Below are 26362 nucleotides of genomic sequence, written 5' to 3' on the forward strand. Positions count from 1 at the left end.
GAGATACCCCTGAAGCACCAGGTTCTGGTGAACAGGGGACACTGCACTATAGGGCACTACTGGACCTCTTTTTCACAAGGCCACTACTATCAAGAGTGGAAGATGTAAGTGACTTTCCTAATACATAGAAACAGACACAGAAAGTTAGACAAAATGAAGGACAGAGGAATATGTCCCTAATGAAAGAACAGAACAAAATCACAGCAAGAGACATAGGAAAAATGGAGATAAGTAATATGCCTGACAGAGATTCTAAAGTAATGGTCTTAAGATACTCATGGGAGTTGAGAAGAGTGCAGGATATCAGTGATACGATTAACAGAGAGAAAACATAAAAAAACAGCCAGAGATGAAGAACTTAATAACTGAAATTAAAAGCATACTAGATAGAATAAATAGTAGACTAGAGGAAGCAGAAGAAGGGATTAACTTCTTGGAGGACAGAGTAATGACAAGCATCTTGTAGAACAGATGAGAGAAAAAAAATGAAAATAGATTTAGGGAACTCAGTGACTCTATCAAGTGTAATAACATTCACATTATAGGGATCCCAGGAGGAGAAGAGAAAGAAAATGGGACAGAGAATTTATTTGAAGACGAAATAGCTGAAAACTTCCTGAATCTGGCCAAGGAAACAGAAATCCAGATCCAGGATTCACAGAGAGCACCCAACAAAATCAATCCAATGAGGTCCACACCAAGAAACACAGTAATTAAAATGGCAAAAAAATAGTAGTAAAGAGAGAATTTTAAAGGCAGCAAGAGAAAAGAAAACAGTTACATACAAAGGAAACCCCATAGGGCTATCTGCTGACTCTTCAGCAGCAACTTTGCAGGACAGAAGGGAGTGGCATGATATACTCAAGTGCTTAAAAACACACACACACACACACACACACACACACACACACAGTCAAGAATACTTTATCATTCATTATAGAAGGAGAGAAAGTTTCCCAAACAAAAGGGGGTTAAAGGAATTTATGACCATTAAACCAGCCCTACAGGTAATGTTAAAAAGGATTCTTTGAGCAGAAAGGAAAGACCATGAGTAGGAGTAAGAAAAGCAGGAAGCACAAAAGCAGTAAAAAAAAGTATATCTATGAAAATCAGTCAAAAGATCCACAAAATGAAAGGATGTAAAGTATGACACCATATACGTAAAATGGAGGGGGGGGGGAGTGGAAAGAGTAAAGAATGGGTTCAAACTTAAGTGACTGAACTTAATAGAGATGGCTACACGTGTAAGATGTTATATACAAACCTAATGGTAACCACAAATCAAAAACCAGTAATAGATATGCAAAAAATAAAGAAAAAGGAACCCAAGTATATCATTAAAGAAAGCCAACAAACCACAAGAGAAGAGGACAAGTGAAGAAAGTAACAGAGAAGAACTATAAAAACAACCATGGGGCGCCTGGGTGGTTCAGTTGGTAAGCATCTGACCCTTGGTTTCAGCTCATGTTGTGATCTCATAGTTCATGGGATCAAGCCCCATGTTGGGCTCCCTGCTGACAGTGCAGAGTCTGCTTGGGATTCTCTCTCTCTCCCCCTTTCTGCCCTACCCCTGCTCATGCTTTCTCTCTCAAAATAAATAAACTTGAAAAAAACAATAACAACCATAAAGCAAGAAACAAAATGGCAATAAGTACATACCTATCAATAATTACTTTGAATGTAAATAGACTAACTGTTCCAATCAAAAGACACAAGATGATGGAATGGACAAAAAAGTAAGACCTATCTAAATGCTCCCTACAAGAGACGTACTTTACATGTAAAGACACATGTAGATTGAAAGTGAAGAGATGGACGAACATTTATCATGCAAATGGAAATGAAAAGAAAGGCAGGGTGCAATACTGACAGCAGACAAAATGGACTTTAAAACAAAGTCTATAAAAAGAGAGAAATACTACATAAGCATAAAGGGAACAATCCAAAGAAGATATAACAATTGTAAAGATTTATGCACCCAACATGGGAATACCCAAATACATAAAGTCACTATTAAGAAACACAGGAAGTAAACAACAGTAATCCAATAATAGTAGGAGACTCTCAAACCACACTTAAATCACTGGATAGAGCATCCAAACAGAAAATCAACAAGGAAACCATGGCTTTGAATGACACATTGGACTAGATGGATCTAACAGATATATTCAGAACATTGCCTCCTAAAACAGCAGAATACACATTTTTTCAAGTGCACATGGAACATTCTCTAGACTAGATCACATGTTAGGCCACAAAATAAGTCTCAATAAATTTAAAAAGATTAAAGTCATACCATGCATCTTTTCTGACCACAATGCTTTGAAACTAGAAATGAGCCACAAGAAAATATCTGGAAAAGCACAAATACAAGGAGATTAAATAACATGCTACTAAACAATGAATGGGTCAACCAAGAAATCAAAGAGAATAAAAAATACATGGAGGCAAATGAAAATGAAAATACAGTAATCCAAAATCTTTGGGATGCAGCAAAACTATTCTAAAGGGAAGTTTAGAGCAATACAGGCCTATATCAAAAAATAAGAAAAATTTCAAAGAATCAACCTAACCTTACATCTAAAGGAGCTAGAAAAAGAAGAGCAAGCAAAGCCCAAAACTATTAGAAGGAAGGACATAATAAAGATCAGAGCAGAAATAAACAGTGTAGAAACTAAAATAACCCAACAGAACAGATCAATGAAACCAGGGAATCGTTCTTTGAAAGTATCAACAAAATTGATAACCTTTATCCAGACTCATCAAAAAGAGAGAGAGAGAGAGAGAGAGAGAGACAGATGACTCAAATAAAATCAGAAATGAAATGAAAGAGGAGAAATACCAACCAATACCACAGAAATACAAAAGATTATAAGAGAATATTATGAAAAATTATATGGCAACAAGTTGGACAACCTAGAAGAAATGGATAAATTCCTAGAAACGTACAAATTCCCAAAAGTGAATCAGACAGAAATAGAAAATTTGAACAGACTGATTACCCACAATGAAATTGATTCAGTAATCAAAAGACTCCGAACAAACAAAAGTCCAGGACCAGATGGCTTTACACGTGAATTGTACCAAACATTTAATGAAGAGTTAACACCTATTCTTCTCAAACTATTCCAAAAAAATAGAAGATGAAGGAAAGCCTCCAAATTCATTCTATGAGGTCAACATTACCCCAATACGAAAACCAGATGAAGACATTACAAAAAAAGGAGAACTACAGGAGAACTAGTATATCTAGTGAACATAATCGATGCAAAAATCCTCAATAAAGTTATTAGCAAAACAAATCCAACATTATGTTAAAAAAAAATCAGTCACCACGATCAAGTGGGATTTATTCCTGGGATGCAAAGATGGTTCAATATTCACAAATCAACCAACAGGATACATCACATCAACAAGAGAAAGGATAAGAACTCCATAGAGTCATTTCTAGATTCAGAGAAAGCATTTGACAAAGTGTACCATCCATTCGTGATAAAAACCCTCAACAAAGTAGATTTAGAGGGAACATACCTCAACATAATAAAGACCTTATACAAAAAACCAACAGCTAACATCATACTCAGTGGTGAAAAACTGAGAGCTTTTCCCCTAAGGTCAGAAACAAGACACTCACCACTTTTCTTCAACACAGTACTGGAAGTCCTAGCCACAGCAGACAACAAAAAAGAAATAAAAGCCATCCAAATTGGTAAGGAAGAAGCAAAACTTTTACTATATTCAGATGACATGATATTACATATAGAAAACCGTAAAAACTCCATTAAAAAACTACTAGAACTGATAAATCCAGTAAGATCACAGGATACAAAAATCAATATACATAAATCCTGCATTTTTTTAAAGTTTATTTATTTTGAGAGAGAGAGTGTGTGTGCGTGTGAGCAGGGGAAGGGCAGAGGGAGAAGAAGGCTCTGTCAGCACAGAGCCCAATGTGGGGCTCGATCCCACAAATCATGAGATCATGACCTGAGTGGAAATCAAGAGTCGGATACTTAACCAATGGAGCCACCCAGGCACCCTTAATCTTGCATTTTTTTTTAATTTTTTTTTAACGTTTATTTATTTTTGAGACAGAGACAGAGCATGAACAGGGGAGGGGCAGAGAGAGAGGGAGACACAGAATCGGAAGCAGGCTCCAGGCTCTAAGCCATCAGCCCAGAGCCCGACGCGGGGCTCAACTCACGGACCGTGAGATCGTGACCTGAGCTGAAGTCGGACGCGCAACCGACTGAGCCACCCAGGCGCCCCAATCTTGCATTTTTTATACTAATAATGAAGCAGCAGAACAAGAAATTAAGGAAAACAATCCCATTTACAATTGCACCAAAAATAATAAAATACCTAGGAATAAACTTAACCAAGGAGGTGAAAGACCTGTACTCTGAAAACTATAAGACACTGATGAAAGAAACCGAAGATGACATAAGCCATTGAAAAGATATTCCATGGGCATGGATTGGTAGAACAAATATTATTAAAATGTCCATACTACCCAAAGCCATCTACACATTTAATCAATCTTTATCAAAATATCAACAGCATTTTTCATATAACTAGGACAATAATCCTAAAATTTGTACAAAACCAGAAAAGACTCTGAATAGCCAAAGCATTCTTGAAAAAGAAGAACGAAACTGAGGTATCACAATCCTAAATTTCAAGATGTACTACATAGCTGTAGTATTCAAAACAGTACAGTCCTGGCACAGAAACAGACACATAGACCAATGGAACAGAATAGAGAGCCCAGAAATAAACCCACGATTATATGGCCAATTAATCCTTAACAAAGGATGCAAGAATATGCAATGGGAAAAAGTCTCTTCAATACATGGTGGTGGGAAAACTGGACAGCTACATATGAAAGAATGAAACTGAACCACTTTCTTATACAAAACACAATAATAAACTCAAAATAGATTAAGGACCTAAATGTGAGACCTGAAACTGATAAAATCCTAGAAGAGAGCACAGGTAGTACTTTCTCTGACACTGGCCATAGCAACATTCTTCTGAGGCAGGAGGGAAAAAAGCAAAAATAAACTTTGGGACTACATCAAAATACAAAGCTTCTGCACAGCAAAGGAAATAATCAACAAAACTAAAAGACAACCTAGTGGATGTGAGAAGATACTTACAAATGACGTATCTGAGAAAGGGTTAGTATCCAAAATATATAAAGACTTATACAATTGAACACCAAAAAGACAAATAATCCAATTAAATATGGACAATTAAAGGTGGCCCACAGACCCATGAAAAGTTGCTCAACATCACTCATCATCACGGAAATGCAAATCAAAACCACAATGAGATATCACTTCACACCTGTCAGAATGGCTAAAATAAAAAATGTAAGAAACAGCAAGTGTTGACAAGGATGTAAAGAAAAAGGAACCCTTATGGACTGTTGGTGGGAACACAAACTGGTATAGCCACTGTGGAAAGTAGTATGGTGTTTCCTCAAAAAATTAAAAATAGGGGCGCCTAGGTGGCTCAGTTGGTTGAGTGTGCAACTTTGGCTCACGTCATGATCTCACAGTTCGTGAGTTCGAGCCCCACGTTGGGCTCTGTGCTGACAGCTCAGAGCCTGGATCCTGCTTCAGATTCTATCTCTCTCTCTCTGCCCTCCCCTGCTCACATTCTGTCTCTGTCTCTCCCTCTGAAAAATAAACGTTAAAAAAATAAAAAAAAAATTAAAAACAGAACTACCATATGATCCAGTAATTCTACTACTGGGTATTTACCCAAAGAATACAAAAATCCGAATTCAAAGGGATATACGCACCCCTCTGTTTATTGCAGAATGATTTACAAATAGCCAAATTATGGAAGCAGCCATGAAAAGAACGAAATCTTGCCATTTACAACATGGATGGATCTAGAGAATAATGATAAGTGAAATAAGTCACTCAGGGAAAGACAAATTCCATGATTCCACTCATATGTAAAACTTAAGAAAAAAACAAATGAACAAAGAGACAAACCAGAAAGCAGACTCTTAACTAGAGAGAATAAACTGGCTGTTACCAAAGGGGAGGTAGGTGGGGGGATGGGTGACAAAGGTGAAGAGGATTAAGAGTACACTTCTCGTAATGATCACCAGGTGATGTATGGAATTGTTGAATCACTATACTGTACACCTGAAACTAATATAACACTGTATGGTAACTATACTGGAATTAAAAAACAAACAACAATAACAAAAAAGATACACTAGATACTATATTAGCTGTAAAAAATGCACTCAGAAATATTAGCACTTATAGAAGCCATTATGGAGTTGAACACGGGTATAAATAGTATTTGAATAGATCTTGAAAATTTTCCCCGATTAGTTCCTTATAACTGGAGACCCAAAAAATAGTAAATAATAAATATAATCTAATCTGGTAAAATACAGTAAGATTCATTTCAAAAGGACTTTACAGCTCTAAGCAAGTATTGTGTTAAGAGGACCAGTTGCTTTTTGGACCGACAGATCCCCCAAATTTGTTGTTCTTTAGCGGAAACTCACTTTTAAGGGCCAGGGAGTATATCCAACACCCTCCAAATTTTTGGATCCCTATCATTTCTTTGGGCAGAGCTCCTTATTTGTTTTAATTCAGATTAATAAACGTATCTAGATATTAAGTGAAACTAGTATGATTCATGGGTGCTTCTGTATATCCATACCTATCCTCTACCACATTTTAGTACATTTCCCTGAAATCTTAAAAGAGCACTCAGTGGTTTAAATTATAGGCAAAAATTTTAGGAACTGGCTCATCTTTTGATCAAAGTCAAAATCATAGATGCAGAAATGACAGCTCACTAAGCCCAGATCTTCAGTGGCTGATAACTAATAGCAAGGACCTCATGTACCTGCGCCTTAGCTCCTTTCATGTTCACTTGCTACGTTTAATAAAACTAACCTGTGGCCAGGAGGCTCCCCTGATGCATGGGAGATTTTCTGTGGCCACATTTCATGTGACCCAACATCAACAGGATACCTGGGTGGGCAGGCACTCTCCTGGGGGTGGAGGGCACCCGCCCAGTAAGGAGGAGCTGCTCTCTTACCCTTTCTTGTCCAAAGCAGCCACATCATCTACTCTCATGCCAAAGATGAACAGGTTCTCTTCCCCAGCTTCTTCTGCCATTTCCACGTTGGCCCCATCCATAGTCCCGATGGTCAGGGCCCCATTCAGCATGAATTTCATATTGCCTGTCCCTGAGGCTTCAGTGCCTGCGGTGGAAATCTGCTCCGACAGATCTGTAGCTGGAATGACTGCAAGCAAGGCGTATTAAAATCAGTGATTCTGTCTCTTAGACCCGCTTGTATTGTATCTGAGCATTTATCTAGCTGGCCTGTTTCGATCATTAAAGTACTACATGTACATCAAAATAAACATTCCTATGGTATACAGAAGGATGGATCTCACTCTTCCCCTGGACTCAGGTAACTGCCTTTATCCATTTTTGATGTGCTATCTGGGTGGTTATTACCACAGTGCTAAATAACTATATGCTTATACTACTCTTTCTTGGACTGGGAACTCTGAAGAGTATCTACTGCTCTCTGCTATAAAAGTTGACATTACATTTCTCTTCTCTCTTCTCTTCCTCCCAGTTTTTGTTATGGTTTTATTTTTATTTCTTCTGCTTTATAACTTTATAAAATATATTAAAACTTTTCTTTATTGAACTTGAAATTTCAGCCTCTCCTGACTCTCCCTTTATAATCTGAGGAAATTGGATTGTCTGCATTCCTTCCTCTTCTCACCTCCTCCTTCCCTCTTTCAGCCCTGAGCACCTGTGGTGTGCCTGGGGCTAGACACCAAGCCTCTGACCTTTCAGCCTAATTTACACACAAATTAGCATTGCCAGAAGGTCCCTTTCGACCACTTTGACTTCAAAGGTCAGGACGAATTCTCTGTTTTACTTTGAAGGCTTCTTTGTGGATTAGCTATATCTTCATTTACATCTCTAGGAACCTGGCTCTCTTCTCTTTATGCATACAATGTTAAACAGCAACTTCAGAGGACCCAGAAATACCTCAAAAAGAGAAAGGTCTGTTTTCAGTTTGGGACTTGGGTGAATGCACAGTTGGCATTTGCAGGTGGATGGTGCTTTGTGAGCACGTGATGCAAATAAGCAAAGGTCCCAGTGGTAGAGAAAGGGATGTTGGCTTTCTGCCAGCCTGACTTTCCCCACATGGGAACTCCATGCGTGATCAGTGCCCATCTAAGCACAGGTAAGCCTCATGCTTTGCAGCCTGATGTCTGTCCTTATTCCTTGTTGCCATGTACACAAATGACAGCCCTTCTTCATTCCATGAAGTGACCAGAGGACTATCAGGGGCTGGGGAACTGGTGTTCTATTGCAAAACTGGAGCTGGGAATGGAAGACCTTTCCTTTACTTTGGAGAGCACAGTCTATACTTTGCCAAAACCTCAGGGTCACTTCCTCCAGCACCCAGCTCTGACTAGCTGGCAGGAAAATGCACTTGCAAATGTAATCAGTGATACTGACTCTAGGGACAGCAATCTTGTTGTGAGTTGGATCACCTTAAAGGCTCTTAGCCTAGGCCCTTATTCTTCTATCCTAAGTTACTGGCTTCCTGTGCCAGTATCCTGTGCCATTTTTCCATATCATGCCATCTTTCTCTAGAATTTGTACTGGCCCCGCATGATTTGTGATGAAGAAACTACCTTTTTCAGCAAGAGATACTCTGTAGTTCTCCAAGAAGATGACTTTCAACTTGCTTCCAACCATAGGGTCATTGTTCACCACATCTGCCACTGAAGTGATCAGCTTTATGATCATTTTGGCCATGTGATATCCTGGGGCAGCCTTGGAGAAGAACGTCAAACACACTGACAGAATGCAGCCATGATCAAGTGGAGAAATGGCAAGAGATCAGGGCCCCCAAATCCCCAGTGAATAGAATCAACTTACTTTGCCACCAATTATGACGGTTCTGGGCACGAATAACTTCTTAGGGTCTTTTTTAATACCTGAAAGAGAATGAGAAGCAGATGGAATGGAGGGCAGTTGATGGCTAGGGAGGCAAGACCTGTGCCAGCCAAGAGTGTCACTTCCACTTCCAGGGGGCGTGGTGGCCACAGGGCTGACTCACGGTTGTACATGGTGACCACGTGCAGGCAGTTCAAGAGTTGCCGCTTGTACTCGTGGATCCTCTTCACATGCACATCAAACATGGAGGATGGGTTGATTTTCACTTTGTACTCCTTCTCCAAGAACTGGGAAAACTTCAGCTTGTTCTCCTGTGGAGACAGTGCACGATGCCACAGCCCTTTTGACTTAGAAGCATCAGGTTGTCTGTTTTTAGAAACTGGAGCAATAATAAACCGTAATAAAAACTGGAGCAGAACAAATGCCGTGGAAAGAATCCACACTGGGAAGCCTCACCTGCTTCACGTTGGAGAGTTCTCGGAGAAAGACGTCATCACCCACGAAGCTATGTAGCTTTGTCAGCTGGCTCAAGTCTTTCACGTAGTCTTCCCCGATTTTCTTTCAGTTTAAAGATGTGATTTAATTAATCAGGATGGCAGTCACACCCAAATGAGCAGTTTCTGTCAGTCCGATGAGTGCTTGTGCTCGCCTACAGCAAGGATGGCTGACCTACCACATAGTACGCAGAATGGCCACACTCACAGAAGAGGCTGGCAAGGCCATGTGGGAAGAACACTTTGCTAGTATCTTAAATGTAGTTTCAGTGGCGTTAAGTGTTAAAAACAGGAAACCTACCTAAACAAGGTAACACGGAACCCAGGTTCTACTAGTTATTTATATGGCCTTTGTTATTCTCTTTTACTAAATAGCATAACCATCTTTCATCTTTGTGTCATAGGAGTACGGTGAACCAGGTATGTAATTTGCAGGCCCTTCCTTTACAAATCAAGAATTTCAAGATGGTTACAGTGGAAAATTAAGTCAAGCACAGAGCCTGTGGGACAGCACAAGTCACATGCTGGTGGCTGATGCAGCCGCCTGCTGCAGACTGGGTTCACAAAGTGCAAGGGCACCCCTTCCCGGTTACCTCTGCTATTAACTCTGCAAGCCCCGGGTTGCAGAGTAAGAGCCAGCGCCTTGGAGTGATCCCATTGGTTTTATTCTGAAACTTGTCTGGTTCTAGCTCGCTGAAGTCCTTGAATCTGGAGACAGAAGAGACACATCACTGAATCTGGCTGCAAGAGTGTGTTTCTGCTACATTCAAGAAGCCAAGTGTAGGCTTCGCAAGATTAAAAGATGGAAGGAGGAGCTGGCAGCAGCTAAGGCTGTTATTTGAAATAGAAATCCATTTGCAATTCCAAATAATTACAAGAAAAACTCCACATCGAATCACCTCCGTATGATTTCCTGGCTGGCACTGACATATAGACCAGACTTTTCAGCGGAATAATGTTGTGTGGGTTTTTTTTTTTTTTTTTTCTTCTAAATCTAGAACTAGGAAGGTTGAGAGAAGAAGGCATTTTTTCTTTTTTAAGTGAATGTTACTTTGTGTAGAAGAAAATACTTCTGCACATTTTGATAGGGCCTTTTGTTATCCCCAAAAGCAAGCCCGCATCGACTAGCACCAGTGCACTGACGGAGCAACTTTAGACCCAGCACCACAGGAATGGACACTCACACTTGGGTCTTCACGATGTCTGAGTGAATTTTGGCCACACCATTCACAGCATGGGAGCCAACAATGCAGAGGTGGGCCATGTTGATCCGTTTGCCTCCTTCCTCTTCAATCAGAGACATCCTTCTCAGACGGTCGACATCTTTAGGAAACAAGGCCGCAATTCTCTGGCCAAAGGAAGAGAAAGGCCTTGCTGGCCACTCAGGTTTAAAGCAACAGTGAGATAATGTCGTTCACTTCCCAAACAAAATCTTTGATGGAGCAAATACAAAACTTCACTCCCACAGACAGGGGTCGGGTTATCCCTAGGGAGATGCCATCCTCCATTTTAGTCTTTTCAAAAAGATGCTTTTAACAAAGCCCCACCAGACTTGAATACTTTTTTTTAATTAATTTTTTTTTTCAACGTTTATTTATTTTTGGGACAGAGAGAGACAGAGCATGAACGGGGGAGGGGCAGAGAGAGAGGGAGACACAGAATCGGAAACAGGCTCCAGGCTCTGAGCCATCAGCCCAGAGCCTGACGCGGGGCTCGAACTCACGGACCGCGAGATCGTGACCTGGCTGAAGTCGGACGCTTAACCGACTGCGCCACCCAGGCGCCCCAAGACTTGAATACTTTTTATGTATCAGTGACGGAAGGATGTTTGGGCCTCCAGTTCAGTAAGAGGGAACACTGTAGCTACCCTTAACATCTCAAGACCTCGTTCTCAAAAGGGCTATGAATCTCTAAAAATGACTTACATCTAAATGCTTCTGATTTATCTCATAAATGATTTGCAAATGTCGCGGAAGCAACTTTTCCACCAGGTCTACAGGCCAGCGCTCCAGGGCCTCTGGAAGCACCGTGTGGTTGGTGTATGCGAAGGTCTTCTGGGTGATCTCCCATGCCTGCGGGAAAAGGAGGGGCTTAGCAGCTTTCCTCTGCAAGAAAGGTGGCCCATCACACAAAACCAGACATTCCCTAAGCTCCCGCCAGTCTGCAACGGGACAGTTCATCTACACAGTGAGACACGCTCAATTCTACCAGGTTCCTGAATGGTCCAGAGACTGGGAATATGTAAGGGGGGGGGGGAGGGTGGGAAGCAGTTATTTGCAAAACTGTCTGATAAAACTGAAGACAATATACTGATAAGGTTTCTCTACTATCCTAACATGCCTTTTATTTATAAAATAAGCAAAATCTGAGGAACACAAACAAGTAATGTTTTCAATTAGCTGTGTTCTGAGGCTGCAGAGTTTAATTTAGAATCATTTTAGATGCAGAAATAAGGGTAAACACAACAAAAGTCTGAACTACTGAGCTGTGTCCCATTAGGAATGTATTTATTTCTTAATCTTACTCCATGTAAAGCAGTAAGGAGAGAGAGATGTTAGCACCAGGGCAAAGTTATTTTTAACCACTGGGAGTTAGCAACAGTAACTTATTTTGAAAACCGTAAAAGGACCTTTTGGCAAAATCTCAGAACCACAGATATTCTAGTTAATTGAGGGAAAAGGAAGCCAAACTATCCAGACCTTGGACCAGGGCAATTTTTCAATATCCACAAAAATCCTCATCAGCTCAGGGATGGCCAGTGCGGGGTGTGTGTCATTCAGCTGGATGGCAACCTGTGTGGGGAAAAAGGCATCGGTGTGAAGGTGAGAGATGGCCTAGTGTCTGCTTCCTTATCCTCATGCATGTCTGTGCAAAGCACCAAGCAAAATGCCCACCTTTTGTGGGGTGCTTTAAGCCTACCATACTTACTCAAATGTTTTAGCAGAGAAAGGGTTGTAAATCTAATAGGAAGTCCTGAGCCCTCAGTTGTCCCTGTCTGTGTTCACAGACCAAATACTTGCCTGGTCTGGAAAGGCATCAAATGTAGTCTTGGCATTGTCAGTGGAGCCAAACTTGGAGGCTTTGAAACGTCGGATGACATCTTGCAAGGTAGCAGCCACCACAAAGTACTCCTGCTTCAATCGTAGCTCCTTTCCTTCAAAAAACTTCAAGCCAGAGAGACTGAGTGAGAGTAGCTCACCTAGTGGGCATGGCCAAAATATGACGGGGATCTCGCGCCCAGAGGACTTTAAGACTAAAGCTCATAGGACATACGGTGGAAGATGGCAGGTTGAATGTCAAGCATTAGACTTTGTTCTTTCCTGAAACATTATTAAAATGACAGTAAAGGGGCTTAAAGAAGGCATACAAATAAAGGATGAAAGGAATGGGAGACAAGACAACAGTAACAAACTTTTTGAAGCTGAAAAATAGATGGATGAGTGGTAATTGGGCCAGAAGACCCAGGAAAGCTGAATTTTGACCTGGTAGAGGAGAAGAGCCAAAAAGCAGCTAAATTTATGTGCCAAATCCTCTAAAGGCTCAGGACTTGGCAGCACTGGGTGCATTTGGAAGTGGGGGCGAAGATGCGGTAAAAGGTTAGTTGTGAGGGGGTGCCTGGGTGGCTCAGCTGGTTAAGTGTCCAACTCTTGATTTAGGCTCAGGTCATGGTCTCACAGGTTTGTGAGATCCAATCCCACGTCAGGTTCCGCAACGACAGCATGAAGCCTGCTTGGGATTCTCTCTCCCTCTATCTCTGCCCCTCCCTCCACTCTCTCCTTCTCTCAAAAATAAATAAATAAACATTGAAAAATAAATGGTTAGTTGCAAGCCTAAGAAGTAGCTGGCCTCAGACTTCATCCCCAGTTCCCTCAGCTGAGCAATCTCCTTCCCCAACTGAGACAGAAGCTGACATTCTCTGGAGATGGAAACACAGGGTTCTCTGGGCTGGAGGGAAGCAGGTACAGTCGAAAGCAGGGTTACCACTCTGTACTGAAAATGGGGGGAAAGGGAGTTAAGTGAAAATTTATGTGCTGAATTGTTGAGACTCTAAGTTTTCTTCTCCCAATCAAATTTCAGAACACAGGCAGCCAACACTAATTCTGCGAGGAAAGAAGTTGCAAGAGCCTTCTCTTGGAGGTGAGAAAGATCAGAGCAAATAGTCCTGGATGGTCAGACCTCAGACCAGGGCAAGACCATGGAGGATGCGTCAGAGAACTCAAGATCGTGTCATTTTTTTTAAAGGTTATTTCTTTATTTTGAGAGAGAGAGAGAGGTGCAGAGAGAGAACGTGAGAAAGAATCCCAAGAAGTCTCTGCACTGTCAGCTCAGAGCTTGCTGTGGGGCTAAATCTCCTGAATCAGGAGATCATGATCTGAGCTGAGATCAAGAGTCAGACATGTAACCGACTGAGCCACCCAGGAGTCCCTCATGACTGTATCATTGAGGAACTTAGGGAGCATATCTAAGATTCTGTACTTTTCTTATAGGTGATTAGAAGACTTTAAAGAGCTTTAAGCAAGGGAAAAAAATCTAGCTAGCAGAGGGAGGACAGTTGCAAGATTCCTGGAAGAGAGACTAATGTCTGGATGAGGGCTATGGCCAAGTTGGGAAGAGACAATGAGTGTGCTCTTGTAATTACAGTACAAAAATGATTTATTAACTTGTACTTAAAAACAGGCACGACCCCAAGAGCTACCTTTTACTCAATGAATTTAGTTAACTTTGCATCCCATGCTAACTTAGTATACTCTGTGAACTGCTAGAGATAATTACTTCCAAGAAAAGTTAGGTTTGGCCCCTACTGAAGCTGGAGGATGCATTTTAAGCCCCTTCCAGTTAAATAATTCGGGAGGCTGGGTTTAGCTAGGTAGTACTTGGAAGGATTCTTATATTAACTGACCACAAAACAAGACCACTTTTTGCTTTTGGGTCAGAGATTTTTCTGACATGCACTGAAGTCACAATGTTTCTCTCAAAGGAAAAACTATACCATAAAGTTTCTGAAAATACTATGGCAAACTTAATCCTCTGTAGAGACTATAGTGGAACACCAAGTGGACACCCGGTCTTAAGGACCATTTATATCCCAGTCTTCCAAACCTTCTTTTGTGCCACCTTTCAGAGCACAGTACTAATTTGGTTGTTCCTGAGACTTATTATAAAAGAGTAATCATTACAGCTTTAAGAAAACAATTTCACCCGTATATAAGGTAGAGCTAAGTATATTTAAATCAACTGAGAATCCATAGTGGTCTTCTGTGATCCAGTTCCAAGTTTTTTAAAAAAGATTTTTTTTTTAATGTTAGCTATTTTTAGTGTAAAACTAGGAATAATCACCTATTAAAAAAAGTTTCAAGGGATGAATAAGTGGCATAAGAAACAAATGTTTGCTTCTGGGTCTGCTCCCAGGTCCAGACCCCACCTTGCCTGAGGGCAGAAGGCTGGGATGAGCCTGTCAGCAAGGGGAAGAGGCCAGGCAGGAAACTTCCAGGGTCTCCTGACCCTGTGGAAGAAACTTCTGTTTGGAACTGAAGCAGTATTTCACCAGTGCTCCCTTCATCTTTTATATCCAGGCTTGGTTTTGAAATGCACATACATAACCTCCCAACTGGTCATGAGGTTACTAGTCAAGGGCAAAATACCAATTCTGATTTCATGAAATGTACAAATTTGTTTTCCTTACTTGGTGGGGAGGGGAAGGGAAATCTAGCAGTTCAGGAGGTGACAGAGATTACTGTGCACTGAAGAAAAAAAAAATCAGTATTGAAGATGTGCTTTACGGGCTATAAAGGGGTACTTCTGAAATAAGCTGCTTCTGTTTCTACCGGGAAAGCAAGCTTGACCACTCACATTATCATTGGGATAGAGGACGCGGGAGATGTTCTCGGCCAGATTTCGGTCCAGCACAGCCTGAATGTAGTCTCCAACGTTAACTGGAGGGAAGGTTAGAAAAATGAATAAACAGATAAGCCGGCCACTGTTATCGAAGCCCCTTGACCTCACCTGATGCTTGCTGCATGCCATGTGGATGTAGGGATTCTACAATTCCTGAAAGTTCAAAAGGAATTCCATAGATCTCCCTGCTGTGATTTGCATGAGAGTCTAAGAGGGCCAGACAGAAGGACTGCTTTAAAAATGTCCTTGCATGTGCTCCATAAAATGGCTGCTCAGCCACTTACGAGTTCTATCAGAAACTCAAGACTGTTCTCTCAAGCTCAATTTGATACTATTAATCAGAAAGACTACACAGGCATACACACACATATACAGAAGCCATTTATGCCCCACTCCCCAATATCTTTGTTTTGTGCCATCTTTTAGAGTTGGTGCTGATTTGGTTGCTTCTGTGATCAAAATATTAAACATACACACACAGACACGAGAGCCCAGTCTGTACTCACAGTCTCTGAGGTTAAAGTCATTTGGCGCCCGAGCAGACCAGAGGCGCATGGTGTTGACGGTGTTGTTCATATAGCCGGGCACCGGGGTGTCATATGGCAGGGCCAGGACCACCTGTGGGATTAAACCAAAGCAGCTGCTCAGTTTCCCATGTGTAGGGACGTTGGCTGAACAATGGGATGGAAGTTAACTGGGATTCTGTTCCTGGCTCCATCACCAACTCAGACTGTGAGGGGCCTAAACCAAGATGGGGGTCCTAGGACTGGAGGGTAAGTTATTAGGGACCATGTGGAGCTTCCTCCCACTGGAGCAATCTGGGTGGCTGGAACCATCTAGACTGATGGTCCCCCGTATCATGCCAATGGTGCCTTCCCTTTGTGTCCCTTGCCTTGATGTGGATGCAGATATTTCATGTTTCAGAATAAGCCATTGTTCTAAAAATAATAAAATGTGATGTGCAAAGTGACAAAGTGAATCTGTATTCACTAAAAACAGGAATAGGGCAATTTTAGTGTAGGTAATTCAATAGTCTTATTTCAAATATGGTGAAAATTAACAGAACAGAAACATATGCAGCTAGATTATAGATGACATTTAAAATACTATGCTAGATTTTTCAAAGTTGCATGAAGAAGAGTTATTTTGGTGATGAGACCAATCAGCTGATGATCAGCTGAGATGGGTGTTAAGAGGTGAGCTTTGGAAAATTGGTAGCTCAGTCTTTGTGGCAGTCATTGAGACTGAGAAGAACAGGAAGGTAACTGTGTTTCACATGAATTAAAATTTATGTGGGAAAAGACTCATTTCTATTCTGACTCATCAGTCAAGCTCTAAGGAAAGGCAATGACAGAGAGGGAGGGAGGCAAACCATAAGAGACTCTTAAAAACAGAATAAACTGAGGGTTGATGGGGGGTGGGAGGGACAAGTGGGTGATGGGCATTGAGGAGGGCACCTGTTGGGATGAGCACTGGGTGTTGTATGGAAACTAATTTGACAATTAATTTCATATTAAAACAAAAAAAGAAAGGCAATGACTGACTGGACTGAAGGTGCTAGAGATCACTTAGTGCAACACACTCTTTTTGGACATGACAGGAATGAGGCTGAAAGAGAAGTGACTTGCCCACAGTCACAGTCAACGGTAGGGGTGAAACCGAAACACAAAGCTCTTCAATGTGAGTTATGAGTGAATGAAGCCATATAGTCTGTATCAATCACATATATTCAATCATGCTTCCATGAATACCAGGACCTCGAAGTAATAAATCACCCTCCTTTAAATACCTTTTACCAGGAAAGACAGATCTCTGGAGATTTTTAAAGTACATTGTGATCCATCAGGAAAAGTTGTTTACAGAATGGGAGTGAATCTGGGTTGAAACAGGATTTGTCCTCTGATCCTTGAAGTGTAATTGAGGCAGCTATGGAACTACACTCAGATATCCCTTCAGAGAACTTTAGGCAGAACTTGCCACCTGGGAGCTTGAGCCGCTGAGGCCGTGCTTTCCTAGGGATGCTTCCATCATGTCGGAGCTTGAGAGCTAGGACTTGGCTCAAGAGCAATCTTTAATCTCAGGCCCCACCAGCCTGGCTGCTTGCTCTAAAATACACAGCCACCTGAGCTCTTCCCGAGGATCCTCCTTCTCTTCCCTTTTCTCTTCACAGGTGCCACACCTCCTCCAACTGCCCCCTCCTCTCTGTCACTATTAGCAATGGCCCCAATATGTCACTTGTACTTCTAATTCTCTCTGGCGTCTGCTTCCCAGAGGACCAGTGCTGACACACATGTGAAATGGATTGCTCAGTTTCCTAGAAGCTGCCCACAGCATGTGTATACCACGCCTGTCATGCTCTCTGACCTCACCAGCTACAGACCTGGGACTGATTTGGGTGATGGCTTCCATAAATCCATAAAGTGCTGCACAGTTTGGGCCAACTCACCTTATATTACACCTGCCCCATAACCTTGCCTTTGTGGGCACAGAAAAATATATTCTTTCTAACTGAATGTCTGGATATATTATGAAAATGCTTAGAGGTGCTCTGTAAATACAAGGTAGCTCGACAGTGGGACCTGGTATAAACAGAATGCTTCAGGATTGATTGTGTTAACTACATACATTTGAACAGGTCAGAAGTCACTGGAAGTTTTTAGACACCAAAACATATACCAAATACTTGCTAGTTTAATACCAAATACGCGTGTGAATTCTTTGGGCATATTAATGATTGATTTGTTTGCAGCTCTCCTGATCACATGTGTAACCAACTGCAATTTAGATTGTATCCTATTGTTCAACTAAATTTAGAAAAAGAGAAACTTATCTTGAAATTATAGTATTAGTTTATCCCTTATACCATTATACTATAATGACCTATTTTAGTTTCTAATCTATTTCATGTTGAAGAAATTCATCCTCAGATAGAAAAATCATTTTTAAATAGTCTTATTTTTCTGAACTGCAAATAGCTCTACATGGATTAGCAGAATAAATTATCAGTTTAAAAAGTCAACTATAAAATGGGTGTTGGTTCTTCTAAAATAAAATGAAGCTTTTATTCATGGAGAATAATCCACAAACCATCTGAATTTAGCATTACAATACTGAACTTCATTCACAGTTTTGCTAAATAAAAATATCTACTTGGGGGGTGCCTGGGTGGCGCAGTCGGTTAAGCGTCCGACTTCAGCCAGGTCACGATCTCGCGGTCCGTGAGTTCGAGCCCCGCGTCAGGCTCTGGGCTGATGGCTCAGAGCCTGGAGCCTGTTTCAGATTCTGTGTCTCCCTCTCTCTCTGCCCCTCCCCCGTTCATGCTCTGTCTCTCTCTGTCCCAAAAATAAATAAACGTTGAAAAAAAAAATTAAAAAAAAAATATCTACTTGGTCTTTACCATTTCCTTTAAGCTTTTAAAGAATGGCTAGTGACACATCGTTCCCAGCCTGAGACCATATTTATTAAGCAAATATCTCAAATGGAGCCTCCAAAGATTAGACAATGCAGTCTCGTAATAGGGGTTATTTATCAGGAAGTAAGAAGACAGCAAAACACAAACCATCACTGGGGGTGCTGAGAAGTGAACTGGTCAGCAACATGGTAATGCTCCATATCCATCCATGAATTAAGTATGCTTGGATCGACACCAGCATTATTATTCTAGAAGTGATTTTGCACAAAATAACGATTTGTAAAATTTTGTATTATTTTTCTTAACATATAAATGTTGGCATTCCTCTAAATACTTTAGTTTAAAAAAATTTTTTAAAAATGTTTTATTTAATTTTGAGAGAGAGAGAGAAAGAGACAGAGTGTGAGCAGGGGAGGGGCAGAGAGAAAGAGAGACAGAGAATTCAAAGCAGGCTCCAGGCTCTGAGCTGTCAGCATAGAGCTTGACATGGGGCTTGAACCCACAAACCATGAGATCATGACCAGAGCTGAAGTCGAATGCTTTAACTGACTGAGACACCCGGGCACCCCTAATAAATACTTTAGTTTTAAAATATTTACCCCTGAGAAGTAGCAAGTAAATGTATGGCAATGAGGTGAGGAATGACATTTACATTTATTTAGTCTTGGCATCAAAAACTTTTTATAAAACTGGAGAGCTAGGCATGCTAGGATTACAGAATCAATTAATCTCTGATGAAGCTGATTGCAAAATGACCCTGATAAGTTACTTGATCTTGAGGAAATCACTTCTCTCTTGGTCTCAGCTCCCTTGTTTCCAAAATGAGTGGGTTCAATAAGAGAAGTAATGGATTTATTTGTAAAAATATACTCTTCAATTATTCAAAACACAATGTACTATATCAGTATCATATACATATTATACTTTATGCTATATATCCACTGTGCTATACAGTACAAAATATTCAGCATGAGGACACTCTGAATACCTGGGTGTCGATCCATTTGGTGCCAGTCTTGGTGTGCTCTACTTTTCCATAGAAGTGCACAGGCAGCATGAATTCAGGACGGGCTTTCTCCCAGGGGTTTCCATGCCTGAGCCAATCATCTGCCTCTTCTACCTGCAAAAAGGACATGGCTTAGAATTTATTTTTCAGGAGGGATGCCTGGGTGGCATTTATTTAATGTTTAATAAGTAAACATTAAAAAAAATTGAAAAATAATTTATTTTTCAGGAGATGTGGACCTTCAATTAAATCGAAAATATCTTTGACTAAATCAATGCAAGAATACTTTTCGTAAGAAAGAACTGTCAAACTCAATTCACCTTTGTTAATGTATTACAATAATTTAGGTAATACATTACAATAATTTAGGTAATACATTACAATAATGTATTACCTAAATTAACAACAATAATACTTGTTAATACATAACATTTAATCCTCATAGCATAACTCTATAGGATGGAACTATGATGTTTCCTTTTTTATTTTTATATTTATTTATTTTTAAGAGAGAGAGACAGAGACAGAGCATGAGCAGGGGAGGGGCAGAGAGAAAGGGAGACACAGAATCTGAAGCACCTGCAGGCTCTGAGCTGTCAGCACAGCCCAAATGTGAGACTCAAACCCACAGAGAGATCATGACCTGAGTCAGACGTCCAACTGAATGAGCCACCCAGGCACCCCTATGTTTCCTTTTTTATTTAAAAAAAAAAAAATTTTTTAACGTTTATTTATTTTTGAGACAGAGAGAGACACAGCATGAACGGGAGAGGGGCAGAAAGAGGGGGAGACACAGAATCAGAAGCAGGCTCCAGGCTCTGAGCAATCAGCCCAGAGCCCGACGCGGGGCTCGAACTCACGGACCACGAGATCGTGACCTGAGCTGAAGTCGGACGCTTAACTGACTGAGCCACCCAGGCGCCCCTATGTTCCCTTTTTTAAAGAGGAGGAAATTATAACATCTGTCACACAGATGGTAAATGGTACAGCTGAGATTTGACCTTAGGTCTGCAGGTTCCAGAGCCTGTGTCTTAGTATCTGTAAATACAATTGTCCAGCTTGAGGGATAGAGGGAGGCCATCCAGGAATGTTTATAACTGGATACCTGGACCTGATGGGTCCTAGATGATGGTTTCTGTCAAGATTCTTTTGCCTAGAATACCCAGAATCAGTTAAGAAATACTACTCATAGAGTAGTATGAGCCTGGGTGGCTCAGTTGGTTAAGCATCTGATTCTTGATTTAGGTTCAGGTCATGATCTCACGGTTCGTGAGTTCACGCCTCACACTGGGCTCTGCACTGACATTGAGGAGGCTGCTTGGGATTCCTTCGCGCTCTCTGCCCCCTCCCCCCTGCCACTTGCTCATGATCTCAAAAATAAATACAATAAAATAAAAAAAAAAACACTACTACTAATAGAAAATTCTCTTAAGAAAGCTTATTTCAATATAGGTATAAGACACTATTACATTCTGTAGTCTTTGTTTAATTTAATCCTTTCATAATTGTGATCTGATAATGAACTATTAATTATGGTTCATTTTGAAAATAACATCTACTGATACGTAAAGAATTTTTTGACAATTTCAACATTTCCCCATGTGTTTATGTTAATTTATAACAACACATTTTTTATAAGAAATTTTAAAATCATAATTTGTATGATTTTAAATCATGTATGGACATGTATGTATGCACATCAAATTAATTTTGGTTTGCAACACACATGCCCAAACAAGAAAAAACACATTGGAGAGGGGGGATGTATTTTTAAAGTAAAGATATCATTGGTGAAACCTTTAAAATACTATATATATATTAAAAAATTTAGTTGTGTTTTCACAAGAAAGGAAGGGGTAAGGGATTTTAGTGTAAAGTACTCATCAAAGAGATTACCCCAAATATTGATATTTTACCTATTTGATTCCTCACCTTCCCCTCTTAGAATATATAGCTTTATTTTAAGAAGATTTTGCTTATGAATTATGACAGACTGCTGGATGTTTCATGACTCTCACCTAAATACAAGTTCAATGCCTACCCCAGGCACACTGTAGAGAAAAAGAAATACAGTTTCTTTTCAGGTATTAGGCAAAACACTGATGTCAACAGATAGACAAGAAAATACACACTCATTTATTCAAACACTGACTATGACTTTATAAAGAAAGTCAGTAAGCTACCCATTAATACTGATGTCAACAGATAGACAGATAAACACTGATGTCAACAGATAGACAAGAAAATACACATTCATTTAGCCAAACATTGACTATGACTTTGTATCAAGAAAGCCAGTAAGCTACCCATTAATACTAAGTACGTGCATAATGGTGAATCAAAAGGGGACTCATAGAAACAACATCTGCAGGTAGTAGATCTGGGCGTGAGAGAGACGCTAGAGGCAAGATGCACCACATGTAGGGTGAAGCCTAGGGAAGGCTCGAGCTAGGTCTGAGCTAATCAGCTAATCAAACTTTGTTAAAATGCAGATTCTCAGTCAGTCTGGGAGGAGGTCTAAAATTCTGCACTTAAGGGGTGCCTGGGTGGCTCAGTCGGTTAAGCGTCCAACTTCAGCTCAGGTCATGATCTTGCGGTCTGTGAGTTCGAGCCCCATGTCAGGCTCTGTGCTGACAGCTCAGAGCCTGGAACCTGTTTCAGATTCTGTGTCTCCCTCTCTCTCTGACCCTCTCCCGTTCATGCTCTGTCTTTCTCTGTCTCAAAAATAAACAAACATTTAAAAAAATTAAAAAAAAAATATAAAACTCTGCACTTAATTTTTTTTTAAACTTTTAATGTTTATTTATATTTGAGAGAGAGAGAGAGAGAGAGAGAGAGAGAGAGAGAGAGAGAGAGAGAGAAACAGAGCACAAGCAGGGGAGAGGCAGAGAGAGAGAGACACAGAATCCGAAGCAGGCTCCAGGCTCTGAGCTGTCAGCACACAGCCCGATGCAGGGCTTGAACCCACGAACTGTGATCATGACCTGAGCCAAAGTCAGATGCTCAACTGGCTGAGCCACCCAGATGCCCCTGAAATTCTGCATTAAAAAAAAAAAATGTTTTTAATGTTTATTTATTTTTGACAGAGAGGGAAACAGAGCATGAGTGGGGGAGGGGCAGAGAGAGAGGGAGAACAGAATCTGAAGCAGGCTCCAGGCTCTGAGCTGTCAGCTCCCCCGGGCTCGAACTCACGGACCTCGAGATCATGACCTGAGCTGATGTCGGACACTGAACCGAATGATCCACCCAGGCGCCCCTGAAATTCTGCATTTTTAACATGTGTCCTGGGGCTCCATGGTGCAACCAGGAGCTATGTGGTGATACAAAGTCAGTAACTGCAACTCAGAATTTAGACTTCCGCTTATTCTAGTCAGAAGAGAATATCAAAAAATGAAGTAAAAATTTAACAAGGAAACAGTTGAATTTTAGCAGCTGATAAGCTGGTTAAGTTAGAGTCCATTAGCTTGTGTTGATAGCTAGAAATGCTACACAAATAAATGAATACATCCACAAAGGATCAAAACATCCTGACTTACAAAACACTTTATGCTGCATTTAGGCAAGGGCAGGTTGGGGGTTTTCAAACACTGGTCAGTGTGAACACTGCTTCCTGTAACAGGAAGAAACCTCATTTCAGCACTGGAGACGGTTGTAAAACCCACCTGAAGTCATTAAACAAAATGGGACAATGAGGCAGAAACAGCTTTCCTCAAAAATCTATGTATAGGAGAGCTGACAATGTATCTTCTGCTGAGAAATGCAGCATGAAGCTCTCGGAAGAGATGAACTCTGGGCTCGTCACCACTGGCCCACTGCTGAGCAAAGCAAGTCAGAGGCTGCATTTGCTCTTTTGAGAGAATACGAGGTGACAAGGCACCAGTCAGCAGATTACTCGTAATGCCATCAAATGTTGGTCTTTTTAACTTTTCCCTGAATAATGGCTGATTTCAACTCCACTGGGTTAACAAGTTATGTAGGAAGACAGAACTCCTGGCTTGCTGTTCTTTGTCTCGAACCTCTTCCTGATTTGGTAAGGAACCGGTTAATTATTCCCTCAGTTTCACAAATCTTGTTTTTAAGGTAAATTGGCCAACATTTCATAAGCACAGGCTGGTCTGAACAGATCAGAGGAGAAAAGGGGAACTGCGGCCACCACCCCCACTAAACCCTCAGAAGCTGCAGAATGGTGATAAACCTCTTCTCTACCTTGCTTTCTTCCAATGAATCAACAAACTGGTCTGTAAATTTAGATTTCCATGTAGCCAGTGACCCCTGAACGCACCGACATGCTGAGTCATGTGAAGGGCAGGGGCAAGATAGAAGAGCTTTCATTTACATCCAAGTGGGCTGCTGGATCTGAACACGCGGGATCAAAGAGAGCGGAGACAAAGAAAGTGTGGGTCTGTGGAGGAAGGAGCGGTGCTCCTGTCAGGGGGTGGGGTGGTGAGGAGGGGGCACAGCCTCGACTTGGCATCTTCCTAGAGGAATGACGCAATGGCTTCTGTGTTCCAGCCAGCATGGGAGCAGAGGTCAGCTCAGGGAGCTCTGTTAGTGACTGGATTGTAAGAAAGGCTTTCCCCGTCGACTGGGACACATGGGACATGAAGAACTAGTGAGCCAACAAACTTTGTTTTCTGATGGTACAATAAATTGAAAACTGTTTATGGGGGCACCACAAATTCAACAGTGGTAACTAGAATTTTGCTGGGCAATGTGAATTGTGCGTGACTACTTAAAGCAGGCGTGGCACACGTTCTAAGAGAGAGAAGGGTTGATTCAACTCTGAGATACCTACTGTGAGCACCTTTCTACTCCGAGCTTTGGTATGGGACTGTTAAACTTTAATGTGAGGCTGTTCCAGTTGTCTTTCCCTCCTTCCTCCCAGGGGCCAATTATTTTCATTCAAGACTATTACTGATAAAGTTTCAATGATCCCCATTAGAGTTTAAGGTAAGTCAAGAATTTTGGCAATAAAATTACTTTCCTGGGGTTTCTGGGTGGCTCGGGTGGTTGAGCATGTCTGACTCTTGATTTTGGTTCAGGTCATGATCCCAGGGTTGTGGGACAGTCCCTCTAGGGTCTCCACACTGAGCATGGAGCCTGCTGAAGATTTCTTTCTCTGTCTGTCTCTCTCTCTCCCTCAGCTCCTCTCCCCTGCTCTTGTACTTTCTTTCTCTTTCTAAAATAAAAATAAATCAATAAATCAAATTATTTTCTTTAGGGTATTCACAATGAACACTTTAGTACTGCAAATGTTCCTTGAAGAGACTTCAAAAACTAGAAGTTCATTAACCTTTAAAAATCTTCCCAGTGTGTGCCATTTTCTTCAGCCTTCTCCACTGCAGGAGCAATGATGTAGCTGAGGTGTGTGGGGGCATGCCCATACCTTCAAAAGATAGGCTTTCCTGGAAGATACTTTTTTTTTTTTAAATAGAAATAGCTTCTTTTTTAATGGTACGATGTATTTTATGTTTGCCCTTTAAAATCCCATCACAGTAAACAATGGATATGGTAAATATAATTATGAGTTTTTCTGACTCAGTTTCAAGTCATAGTGAGAGTAGTGATGATGGCTAGCAAGGTCAGCTTTGGAGACTTGCAAAAGTCATGTAGTGTCTCTTTCTCATGAACACTAGAAATATAAGCTTCCTGGATCTGATAGGAGAGAAAGGGAACGTGTTCTAGAATAAAGGCCATTTAAAAGCAGCAAAGGCTCTGTGCTGACCGCTCGGAGCCTGGAGCCTGTTTCGGATTCTGTGTCTCCCTCTCTCTCTGACCCTCCCCCACTCATGCTCTGTCTCTCTCTGTCTCAAAAATAAATAAACGTTAAAAAAAAAAAAGCAGCAAAGGTACATTGAAGAGGGCATCTTTTGGGATGAGCACTGGGTGTTGTATGGAAACTAATTTGACAATAAATTTCATATAATAAAAAAAAAAGAACACCTAATAAAAACTTAAAAAAAAAAAGTAGCAAAGGTAGTAGGTATGGTTTTAAAACAGTGAACTTACATAAAATCCTGGGGAAAAGGCACTTGCAAAAAATTTTTGAGACTGATGTGCTGAGTTTCTCTTAAATTGTTCACAGAACAGTAAAGAGGTAAGAAAGGAAATCCTTATTCTGAGGTATAATGCATGCCACACATACTCTCAAAGACTGAGACTGGGTACTATGTATTGCTTGGTCGGGTTGTATCAAAATGTTGGTCACGCTAGAAATGCCTGTTAAACTAGGCTTCTCACAGTGTAACTCTAGATTACTTCACTGTGGAAGGGAGCCTGTTATTTTGTTTTCTAACTTTTATGATTATAAAATACACACGTCTTGTGAAATATGAGTCATATTGAAGAGCGAATGTAGGATACTAAAAGTGACCTGTACGATCTCGCGGTCCGTGAGTTTGAGCCCCGCGTCGGGCTCTGGGCTGATGATGGCCCAGAGCCTGGAGCCTGCTTCCGATTCTGTGTCTCCCTCTCTCTTTGCCCCTCCCCCGTTCATGCTCTGTCTCTCTCTGTCCCAAAAATAAATAAACGTTGAAAAAAAAAAAAATTAAAAGTGACCTGTAATCGTATCTCCCAGAG

At 41.0% G+C, this 26362-nt stretch overlaps 1 protein-coding gene across 1 annotated transcript in view; it reads right to left on the reverse strand.

The window, feature by feature from the left end:
* Nucleotides 1-26362, reverse strand: part of PYGL (glycogen phosphorylase L) — a 45021-nt gene that overhangs the window by 4858 nt on the left and 13801 nt on the right. Inside the window, exons 5-17 of the mRNA XM_030319084.1 lie at nucleotides 19766-19897; nucleotides 15872-15983; nucleotides 15321-15403; nucleotides 12491-12634; nucleotides 12170-12262; nucleotides 11396-11542; nucleotides 10655-10818; nucleotides 10064-10178; nucleotides 9433-9534; nucleotides 9140-9287; nucleotides 8959-9017; nucleotides 8712-8853; nucleotides 7081-7288 (exon numbers count right to left, since the gene is read on the reverse strand). Coding sequence (XP_030174944.1) covers nucleotides 7081-7288; nucleotides 8712-8853; nucleotides 8959-9017; nucleotides 9140-9287; nucleotides 9433-9534; nucleotides 10064-10178; nucleotides 10655-10818; nucleotides 11396-11542; nucleotides 12170-12262; nucleotides 12491-12634; nucleotides 15321-15403; nucleotides 15872-15983; nucleotides 19766-19897 — 1649 coding nt within the window. The remainder of the gene's footprint in view (nucleotides 1-7080; nucleotides 7289-8711; nucleotides 8854-8958; nucleotides 9018-9139; nucleotides 9288-9432; nucleotides 9535-10063; nucleotides 10179-10654; nucleotides 10819-11395; nucleotides 11543-12169; nucleotides 12263-12490; nucleotides 12635-15320; nucleotides 15404-15871; nucleotides 15984-19765; nucleotides 19898-26362) is intronic.

The sequence above is a fragment of the Lynx canadensis genome, chromosome B3, assembly GCF_007474595.2.
Source record: "Lynx canadensis isolate LIC74 chromosome B3, mLynCan4.pri.v2, whole genome shotgun sequence".
Lineage (NCBI taxonomy): Eukaryota > Metazoa > Chordata > Mammalia > Carnivora > Felidae > Lynx > Lynx canadensis.